This window comes from Felis catus, chromosome D1 (assembly GCF_018350175.1).
Source record: "Felis catus isolate Fca126 chromosome D1, F.catus_Fca126_mat1.0, whole genome shotgun sequence".
Taxonomy (NCBI): Eukaryota; Metazoa; Chordata; class Mammalia; order Carnivora; family Felidae; genus Felis; species Felis catus.
This window is the reverse complement of record NC_058377.1, coordinates 71360246-71371626: the sequence shown is the minus strand read 5'-3', so window position 1 is coordinate 71371626 and position 11381 is coordinate 71360246. Positions and strand designations below refer to the sequence as shown.

At 44.5% G+C, this 11381-nt stretch overlaps 1 protein-coding gene across 6 annotated transcripts in view; it reads right to left on the bottom strand.

Moving 5' to 3' along the window:
- Window positions 1–1874: 1874 nt before the first annotated feature.
- The window catches only part of CALCB (calcitonin related polypeptide beta), a 170834-nt gene continuing 161327 nt past the window's right edge, over window positions 1875–11381 (bottom strand). For 2 of the 6 annotated variants that reach the window (XM_045039002.1, XM_019812103.3), the window contains 4 exons: window positions 10433–10533; window positions 10217–10311; window positions 9810–9956; window positions 8452–8936 (listed from right to left, as the gene is read on the bottom strand). In XM_045039002.1, coding sequence (XP_044894937.1) covers window positions 8771–8936; window positions 9810–9956; window positions 10217–10311; window positions 10433–10438 — 414 coding nt within the window. In that variant the 5' untranslated portion in view covers window positions 10439–10533 and the 3' untranslated portion in view covers window positions 8452–8770. Of the gene's footprint in view, window positions 1978–6588; window positions 7044–7500; window positions 7686–8451; window positions 8937–9809; window positions 9957–10216; window positions 10312–10432; window positions 11378–11381 lie in introns of those variants that run through there. The other 4 variants (XM_045039001.1, XM_019812104.3, XM_045039000.1 and 1 more) reach the window with 4 other exon arrangements.

The following is an 11381-nucleotide window of genomic DNA, read 5'->3' as shown; positions in this document are numbered from 1 at the left end:
TCTCTCTCTCGCTCTCTCTCTCTCTCTCTCTCTCTCTCTCTCTCTCTCTCAAAATAAAGAAATAAACTTGAAAACAAATTAAAAAGAAAAGTAATCAGTGGCGGTACGTTATTGGGGAGGGAGGGCAAAAGAATGGCAAAAACGCCAGTAAGTTCTCTGGGGTTTTTCTTCCCCCTCTTTTCTCTTTTACATTTAGCCCAAGGGTTGTCTCCATCATGGAATTGTGCACAGAAAACAAAACTGAGAGAATCCCCCTCTTTCTGGCCAGAGCCCCTTCAATCTAGATTTTCCCTTATTTTTTATTTTCCTTTTTGCTCCCAGCTCTGTTCCAGTGCCAGCCCCAGCGTCCGCGCTCCGCATCCAAAGTGCAGTGGCAGTGCAGGCAGCTAAAACCTGTATCTTTGACAAGGCACCGTAAAAGTGGATCTTTGAGTGCCAAAATCGGTTGGGGGGGGGGCGGGGGTTCTTTTTCCTCTTCCTCGCTTTTCTCTTGACACTTTGCCCAAGGGTAACTCAAGTGCCACAAACCCAGCCCGTGCAACAGCATGCTGTGTGAGGTAATAGTGAACACTCTTAAAATCAAGGAAAAGATAGCTATGATTAGCAGAGAAATAAAAATGATTTTAAAAAATGGGTGAATGAATAAATAAATGGAATGTTATTCCATGCTAAACCCAAATGAAAAAACATGGAGGAATGTTAAATGCATATTACTAAGTGAAAGAAGCCAATCTGAAAAGGCTACATATCATATGATTCCAACTTTGTGACTTTCTGGAAAAGGTGAAACCATGGAAACAATAAAAAGATCAGTGGTTGCCAGGGGAATGAGGAACAGGCAGAGCATGGAAAAATCTTTAGGGCAGTGAAATACTCCTCATGGTTATAATGATGGAGATGTGTCATTATTCCCCAAACCCGTAAATGTGCAACACCAGAGTGACCTCTGAGGTAAACTATGGACTTTGGGTAATTATGATGTGTCAATGTAGGTTCATCCTTGGCAATACATATATACATACTATTCTGGTGAGTGATGTTGATAATGGGAGAAGGTATGCATGTGTGGGGGCAGGGGGTATCTGGAAATCTCTGTCCCTTCCTCTCATTTTTGTTGTAAACCTAAAACTGCCCTAAAAAAATAAAGTCTTTATTTTAAAAATACAGTGTAATATATACAGTACAGAACTATGTGAAATATACACATAAAGAAGGCAATAAAAAATCACAGTGGTTGAATTAAACCTATTGAAATCTTTTATTGTGTCTTGATTTTTCAAATTTTCTGTAATTTGTTTTTCTTACTTGATTAAGCAATATCATTATGTTTATTACAGCACACATAATAACAAGCAGAATACATGATATGTGTAGATTATTTGGTAGCAATAATCAAGAATGTAAATGTATATGGACAGAAATTAGAAGGTATTTATAAAAATAAAAGACCGCCAAGTAATATTCCATTGTATATATATTTTATATTACTCAGTGATCAAAAAGAATAGAATCTTGCCATTTGCAACATGGATAGAACTAGAGTGTATTATGCTAAGTGAAGTAAATCAGTCAGAGAAAGACAAATATATGTCACTCCCATGTGGAATTTAAAAAACACAACATATGAACATAGGGGAAAGAAAGGAAAAGTAAGATAAAAAAACGTAGAAGAAAGCAAAACACAAGAGACTCTTAAATACAGAGAACAAACTGAGGGTCTCTGGAGGGGTATTGGGTGGGGGATGGGCTAAATGGGTGATGGGCATTAAGGAGGGCACTTGTTGGGATGAGTCCTGAGTGTCCTATGGAAGTGATGAATCACTGGGTTCTACTCCCGAAACCAATACTACACTGTATGTTAACTAACTTGAATTTAAATTAAAAAAATAAAATAAATTGAAAATAAAAGACTTTTTAAGGAAAAAAATATATGTATATACTTGCCAAGTGACAGCAATCCCATTCCAAGGTATTTACCTAAAAGAAATAAAAAATCATTAGTTTCCTAGGGATACTATAACAAATTACCACAAACTTGGTGGCTTCAAACAGCAGAAACTTATTCTTTCATTCTGGAGGCCAGAAGTACAAAATCTATGTGACAGCAAGGCTCTCCTCCCTCCAGAGACCCTAGGGGAATATCCACTCCATTCCTCTTATAGCTTCTGATGGTTGCAGGTTAACTTGGCTTCCTCAGCTTGTGACTCTCTGCCTCTTGTCTTCTCTTCACCTTCTGCTCTGTGTGTAACTTCTCTGTGTATCTCTTATAAGACTATATCACTGGATTTAACACCCACTTATACAATCCAAGCTGACCTCATTTTCAGATCCTTGTAAGTTATATCACCAAAGACCCTTTTCCCAAAAAAGGTAACATTCACATATTCTGGGGATCAGAACATGGACATATTTGGGGGGGGCATCTAGCCCACTACACTTACTTTCACTCAAAAATCTATACACAGAAATTTATAGCAGCTGAATTCATAAATTCCAAATACTGGAAACAATCCAAGTATCCTTCAAGGGATAAATGAAGCAACCATAGTACATGCCTACAATGTAATACTGCCCAGCAATAAAAGGAAACAAATTATTCATACATGCAACAACATGGATAAATCTCAAATGCATTATGCTAAGTAAAAGACTCAAAGCTATATACTGACTTCATTTATTTGATATTCTGGAGAAGGCAAAGGGATATGAATAGACATTTTCCAAAGAAGACACACAAATGGCCAACGGGAACATGAAAAGGTGCTCAACGTTACTAATCACTAGAGAAATACAATTCACAACCATGATGAGATATTATGCCACCACTCTTAGAACGGCTATTATCAAAAAGATAAGAAATAGCAAATGTTGGCAATGATGTAGAGAAAAGGAACCCTTGTGCACTGTTTTTGGGAATGTAAATTGGTATAGCCACAATGGAAAACAGTATGGAGGTTCCTTGAAAAATTAAAAATAGAATTACCATATGATCTAGCAATTACACTTTTGAGTATTTACCTGAAGGAAATGAAATCATTATCTCAAAATGGTTTCTGCACCCCCATGTTCATTGCAGCATTATTTACAATACACAAGACATGGAAATGAAATAAGTGTCCATGGAGAGATGAAGGGTAAAGAAAATGTGATACACACACACACACACACACACACACACACACACACACGTCATTTATATATACAGAGAGAGAAATATATAGATATAGGTGTAATGGAATTTTATTCACCAAAAAAAGAAGGAAATCCTGTCACTTGTTACAACATGGGTAGACCTTGAGGGTATTACACTAAGTGAAATAAGTCAGAAAGAGAAAGACAAATAGTGGATGATCTCACTTATATATGGAATTGAGAAAAAAACAAAAACAAACGCCAAATTCAGAAACAAAGTAGATTGGCAGTTGGCAGAGGTGGGGGATGGGGGAGGTTGGCAAATTTACTGAAGGGAACCAAAAGGTACTAACTTCCAGTTATAAGCTAAATAAGTCCTGGGGATGTAATGTACAGCATGATTACTATAGTTAATACTATGTTACTGCATATTTGAAGGTAGCTAAGAGAGTAGATCTTAAAAGGTCTGGCTCATCACAAGAAAAAATAATCGTAACAATGTGTAGTGATGGATGCTAACTCGACTTAGTGTGGTGACCATTTCACAATATCTACAAATATCAGATTATCATGTCGTGCACATAAAAGTAATACAATGTTATGTGTCAGTTATATCTCAATTTTAAAATATAAAAAATACACTATACAGACAGACATAACAGTTGTTTCCGGGGGCTGAGCGGTGGTGCAATTGACTGCAAAGGAGAAGCATGGCAGACTTTTGAGGAGCAATGAAACTTTTGTATCTATTTTGTATCTATTGAGGTGATGACGCAAGTCAATGTATTTGTGAAAGTTCACAGAACTGTGCACAGAATGGATTTTCTTTGTGCAAATTTAAAACGTTATGCCTAAATTAAAAAGAGATGCTGGAGCTGGGACTCTGCAAGCTGCATTTTCCTTCATCCGGTGGTCTGGCAGACAAGACGTTTCCAAATTTCCAGTTTGGTTCCGTTTTCCTATACTCCTCCAACAGTTTTGTCGCACCTTTTCTTTTTTTTTTTTTTTTTCAACGTTTATTTATTTTTGGGACAGAGAGAGACAGAGCATGAACGGGGGAGGGGCAGAGAGAGGGAGACACAGAATCAGAAACAGGCTCCAGGCTCTGAGCCATCAGCCCATAGCCTGACGTGGGGCTCGAACTCACGGACCGCGAGATCGTGACCTGGCTGAAGTCGGACGCTTAACCGACTGCACCACCCAGGCGCCCCATTGTCACGCCTTTTCAAAGAGCCCACATCTGCCCACCTCTCTTCTCAGTGGTCTGAGCATCCTTCTCCAAGGTTCTAGATTGTCAGTGCCTGACCTCTTATCTTTGTTCCCCCAGCCCTGAGGATGGTAGCTGCCTCCCTCACTTCCTATCTCTGCACTAACTCTTATTCTCTTTCATCTTTTCTAAACCCTACTTAGTTTCTTTTTTTTTCCATTTTTTTAAATGTATTTATTTGTTTTGAGAGAGACAGAGACAGTGTAAGAGGGGATGGGTAAAGAGAGAGGGAGAGAGAGAGAGAGAGAATCCCAAGTAGGCTCTGCACTGTCAGTGCAGAGCCCAACACAGGGCTGAGACTCACAGAACCATGAGATCATGACCTGAGCTGAAACCGAGAGTCAGACACTTTTTTACTTAGCCAGCTGAACCACCCAGGTGCCCCTACTTGGTCAGTTTCTTATATTCTTTCCATTAAAATTATTGATGTGGTTTCTGTTTTACTGACTAAACGTTGAGAGGAAACCAAAGTCTTTCCTATGCCCTACAAGGTCCTACATGATATGATCTTCCCTCCTCATTACTTCTCAGACCTCGCTTCCAACTTCTCTTTCTCCTCATTCACTGATTCACAACAAATAAAGCAGATAAAGAAACATGTTAAATCTCACCATAGAAATGTGGTCATCAAGGGGTGCCTGAGTGGCTCAGTCCATTAAGTGTCAAACTCTTGATTTCAGCTCAGTTCATGATCTCACAGATAGTAGGATCAAGCCCCACACTGAATTCTTCACTGACAGCACAAAGCCTACTTGGGATTCCCTCTCTCCTTCTCTCTCTGCTCCTTCCCTGTTTTCTCTCTCTCTCTCTCTCTCTCTCTCTCTCTCTCTCTCTCTCTCTCTCAAAATAAATAAATAAACTTAAAAAAAAATGTAGTCATCAGAATTCAACAGTGGAGAACCTCAGTGGACAAATAACTTAGTTCCTCCAACAAACAAATTGCAAAGGGAAAAAAAAATAATGGAGGGCAACGTCTAGATTAGAAGAGCCTTAAAACATATAAACCAGCAAAAACAAAAAACATATAAACCAGCAGCAATGTGGAGACCTAATCTGAGCCCTGATTTTATAGACACCAAACATACACATATATAAGATAATGGAGGAATCTGAACCATGACTGGATGTGAGATGAAGGAATTAAGAAATTAATTTTAATTTACTTTAATTGTTAAATGGGACTGTGGTTATGTTTAAACGTCCCTCCCATATACGGGGAAATATTTATGGATCTATAGATGTTACAATACACCTGGGCGGTGTAAGAGATGGCACATAGGTGTAATAACATTGACCATAAAAGGATCATGTGTTGAAGCCAAGTGTCTTCATTAGTCCGCTGGGACGGGTGTGACAAAATGCCACAGACCAGGTGGCTTATAAACAACAAACATTTATTTCTCAGTTCTAAAGGCTGGGAAATCCAAGTTCAAGGCACCAGCAGATTCACATCTGGTGGGGGCCCCTTTCCTCACAGCAGTTCTTCTCACTGTGGCCCCACACGGCAAAAGAAGCAAGGGAATTCTCTCCACCCTTATTTGAAAGGGCACTGGTCCCATTCAGGAGGGGATGACCCTTATGACCTAATCACCCCCCCAAGTTCCCACCTCCCAAGACCATCACTTTGGGGCTTAGGTTTCAATATACAATTTTTTGGCTAGGCAGGGTAGGGTGGGGATGGAGAGAGGGCACACAAACTTTCCAACATGTAGCACCAAGCAATGGGTAAAAGGGATCCATTTTATTATATAAAGACTAGGTTGTTTGTATGTTTTAACACGGTCCATTTGTCTTCAAAATCTGAGGGTCTGCCATGTGAGGCAGTTAGGTCAAAGAACGGCTCACAGGTCTCTGGAACTCATCAGAAGCCATTGTCAAGAAGCATATAATGCAGTGGTTTCAACTGTAGGCTCTGGAAACCAACGCCTGAGTCTACTATTGTCTATCTCTGTGACCTTGGACTTCACTTCTCCAGGCCTCTGTTTCTTCAGAGGCAATGTGGAAATACCAATGGTATCTCCTTCGTGGAGTTGTCATAAAGATTAAATGAATTAATACGTATAAAACACTGTCTTAGAATATCAACTGTCCCAATTTGAGTAAGCACTCAAAACATGTCAACTGTTAGTGTCATTATTATTACATAGGGAAACAAGTTGAAATGAATCACCAGGGTCTCAAAACACATGTATCCAAAATATGTTTTTAATCTTGATGAAGTTCACAAATGATACAACATTGAGATTTCCTTAAATAAAGTCTACAGTCATGTTCTTAGACAACAAGGCAAAGCATCACCATTACCACATGTCCCCAGAGGCCACAAAGGCAATGACTTATTGTCCCCCTAAGGTTTGCAGAGCTGCTGTGATCAACAGGATAGCTCTCAAAGAACCAGTTTGCTACCAGATAAGCCAACGATAGATGCCACCACCACACTGACACACACAGAGTCAAATATAAAAAGGATACACGATACATATGGAATTAGCTTATTTTGCATTCACTTTCATTCCTTGTAAGTGACAAAGGTGCTTTTTTCAGTATCTATTGGGATGCAAACATGTATATCTTCCATGGGGCCTTCTCACCAAGTGTTGTCAACAGAAATTAACAGAAGTGGTGAGTTCAGCTTCATGGTGACCTGAGATGAGAAAAAAATAAAAAAAGAAGACAAAGAAGTAAGAAGGAAGAGGAAGTAGAGAAGAAGAAGGAGGCGTTGGCGAATAAGAAGGACAAGAAGGAAACAACCACAATTATTGTAAAAAGAACACAAACGTACAGGAAAACAGCATTTACAACCAATAGGTATGAGATGTAGACAGGCTTTTAAGGCAGATGATGGAAAAAAAAGCAATTATCATTTGGCAAGCATTTTATTTCTCATTTCTCTTCTCAGAGAGATGACGCTGCATGTCTGCAGCCTGTGTCAACGCTCTGATTTCAGGCTGAGTTGTGGAAGAATCTCACCACTGAGAAGGAAGCATGTAATTGGAAAAAAAAAGGGATCTGAAGACCCTTCCCAGGTCCAGTGGGTTTCATAATGTGGCTCATAACCCCCAAATCCCCTCCCCTCCGACCCAATGGAAAAGGGCAGTCACCTTCTTCCTGGAGTCACTGAGCTGCTCAGGCATGAAGGTCCCTGCGGCGACGGCCAAAGGCTTCGGAGCCCACGTTGGTGGGCACAAAGTTGTTCTTCACAACACCTCCAGATCTGCTCAGCAAGCCTGCCAGCCGATGGGTCACACAGGTGGCAGTGTTGCAGGATCTCTTCTGGGCAGTGACGCTGATTTGCAGGATGGAGAAAGAAGAGGTCTGTCAGTGAGAGGCGAGGGGCAGGAGCCTGCCCCTGAGGCCTTCATAAAGAGAATTTCAGCTCTTCGACATACCGCTTAAGAATAAGTGTTTCTCCTAAATTCAATTATCAAAGCTGTTAGGAGAAGTGGCCTGGCAGCTTTTGCTAGGAGCCCTGCCCAAAGACCTTCGTGAAAAAAAACCCAGTGCCAATGTGATGAGCACTGGCTGTTGTATGGAAGTGTTGCATCACCATATCATACACGTGAGGCTAATATTACGCTGTATGTCAACTAACTGGAATTTAAATAAAAACTTAAAAAAAAAAAGCAAAAGAAAAAACCCCGTGTCAAGCCATGAGGCATGTACTGAAATCAGCACTTACCGTCACATACAGTCTCTTTAGAACCAGGATGAAGTGGTCACCAAAGGCCCAGCCCAATCCCAAGACATGCAAGGAGCATAGAGAAACCATAGAGCAGCCACAGGCACCATCAAAACCACTTTCCATGGGAAAGGAAAATTCCCTGACGTCTTACCTGAAAGAGGCTGTGAGAAGAGGGAAACAGCGTCCTCCCCCAGAAGTGTTTACTTGTTTCTCAGCACACCTGTTCTTGATGGTGGAACTGGTTCACAAGGACCACTCACCAAGCCCTGTCTGTACCCAGCTACCCTGAGGCTAACGCTACTTTTAAGCATAGGTTCTGGGTACTCTCAAGCCTTGGACACGACCAGAGTAATGACCACCACAGTGCAAATCCTTTTAGAAAATAGGTTTATTCATCAATGATGAAACATGAAGGATGCAGCAGAAATTGGGGACTCTACCATGAAATCCTCTGGGATCTCAAGAAGCTTCCCTCACTCTTGCCTCTAACCTGGCCTATGAGTCCTGCTCTCTTCCCTTCCATCCTGAGGTCCCCCATATTCTCTGTGATAAGCAAAGCTACCAACACCAGCTTGAAGAGCGATCAAAGTGGAATCTGCATGCATTTAGTTCAAAAATGGGAGCAAGAAGGGAAATCAGGAAGGAGTGGAAGGAGTCTGGTTGCCATCCTGGGGCACCCCAAAGCGGGATTACTGGCCCTTCTCCAAGCTGCTGGCTATGTCCCTTTTCTTGCCAGGTGTTTCAGCCCCGAAGCCGATGCCAGAGAATGTATGAAAGTTGTTCAGGTCCTTCGAGTATGCGCCCAGCACACAGGTACTCAGATTACTGCACCGCTTAGCTCGGAAGCTGTCCAGGCTGCAGGGAAAAGACATGCCAGACAATACCATGCACCAGGCCCGCCCCTGAGGGAAGTCATGCAGAAAGTTAGACGAGGGAGGGGCACCTGGAGCAGAGGCAGGAGGGGCAGGCAGGAGGGCAGCTCACACATCCTCCATTAGGAGAACTCCGAGGCTTGCTGAGCCAGGGCAGCGTGGGGCAGGGTTGCAGCGGGGAAGGGGTGCCCTTTCCTAGCCTTCCGCATGCTTCTCAGTCCCTGCTCTGCAGAGAGGTCCTTAGGGTAGATGCAGGTGCAGCACATGCCAGGCAGTGCCGGGGCCAGGCCAGGGGCTGGCGTGAGCTCCAGGCTCAGGGGACACGGGGAGGTGGGGCTGGGGAAGGGCGTCTGGCCCCATGACAACATGCACGTCTCCACAGATCCTACACATCTCAAGCCCCCAGACCTACCTCAGGTACTGCTCTACCTGACCCCACCCTCTGCAAGGCCTTTGGCTTCACCTTGCAAATGTGCAATGAAGGCTCCTTGTGGGTGTGAAAGAACAACACACACAGGTTAAATTTCTAAAACATCCTGAGATATGCTGAGTCCATCCCCTGGCTTCACACTTACCGGTCCCAAGTCAGCCAATGCTGGGAGTTTCCTTAGGGCAAGACCAATTCCCCCGAGTAAGTGATTCCGTACCTCCCCATTTCATTTCCTAAAAGCTTTCAGGAATGTGTCTTTTTAAAGGTATCTAACCACAGTCTCTTCAGCTACACCTGGACCTCTGTCTTCCTCAGAGCTTGAGAATGACTGGGCCCTAGGGCCTGATGAACAACCACAGCCTGCTGGCGCCCTGGCCAGATGTTGTATTTCCTGGGGTATATGCCAGGGCAGGGTGGGAGCCTTACCTGGAGCCCTCTGTCTCCTCCTGCTCCTGCTCCTGCTCCAGTTCATTTGTCTTCCCCTGCACATAGGCCTTCACCAGGGCAGCCAGCAGGAGGCGCCCTTCCTTCTCACTGAGTGTGGTGGGGTCTGGGAGGCTCTCCAAAGCAGACCTTCAGGGGGGAAGCAAATCCAAGAGAGGCTCTGAGCCCCTGACTGCCTCCACCCCATGACAAGTAGCAAGGCTTCCTGGTCCCTGTGACCTACCCTGAGGATGTGCCCCCTCCCCCGACTCCCAACCCACAAGGCCCAATCTGAGGTCCACCTGAGGGTCTTAATGCACCAGGAGCCTTGCTGCTGTGACCTCAGAGGCACAGAACTGCCTCAGCCCAGGGGCAGAAGGGGAGTGTTCTGTGGCTTCCGGCTGTCTCACCTGAATGGTGCCGCCTGGAGGCTGCCTGCCTGGCACAGGACCAAGATGCTGAAAGCCAGAAAGGGGGAGGACTTCCCGAAGCCCATGATGCCTCTCTGTAAAGAGAGAATGATATTACCACTGCGCCAAGACCAGCCAAGGCCTGGGGCCCACAAACCTAAGTGCCTGCTCTGCCGCGCAGGTCTTGTGGCCTCAGGTTACCCCACCTCCCCATACCTCCATTCGTTTGCCAGATGGGCTGCTGTGAATCTCAAAAGATACAGTGCAATGAATGGCTTTGTAGAGCAGAAACAAGTGTCTCAGGGTGTGGTGGAGTTCTGTGGAAATCGGGGAGAAGCCACAAACGAGTGCATGCATGCACACAAACCCACACCTTCCTTCCGCCCTTTGCAGAAAATAAGCAGGGACCCACCCTAATGTCCATTTGTTCTCCCATTGCTCTAGTCTTCTCAGGAACTGAGAAATCTAGGACCACCTACCCCTTTCTTTTGGACTTGGCACTAACGCATGGGACAGGAAAGCAGGAAGGGTACCTTGGAAAGGAGCACTGGTCTATCCACCCAGTATCTGGGTTTGGATTCGAGGAAGATTTTAAATGTGCAGTTACCGGTGTGTCAGGGCTCTGCCGGCCCAGCCCGTCTACGCTGGAGCGCAGTTTGGCAGTGGGTGCTGGGCGCCAGCATCTGGAAGTGAGCCCCCTTGTCCTGCGCCGCTGACTGCACAGTCGCAGGTCCCCTCCGTGCCCCAGGGACGCTCGTGGGCTGGCGGCGCCTCACAAGAAAGCTCAAGGCTGCACCGTCCCGAGAATCAAACATGATCCCTCAGGACACAGACCGCGCAGGGCATTCCCAGACCAAACTCGAGCAGGATTCTGCACGCCCAGGGGTTCCAACGAAGGGGCCGCAGACCCGCCTACCTGAGCTCGCGGACCTTCCAGCGCCCAGGCAAGCCCTGGGAATGCTTGAAGTTCCATCTGTGCTAATTAGAAGAAAATGCTCTCCTCTCAACCGCCCCCCTTCCCCTGAGCGGGACAGAGAGCTAGGAGCACCTGCCGTAGGTGGGCCGCGATGCCCGTGAGAGGCAAAGGAAAGGCAGACAGATGGAGCAAACTAGATGAACTAATCCAGAGGCAAGTTATTAGAGTGGGCAGAGGGGGGAGTTCCTC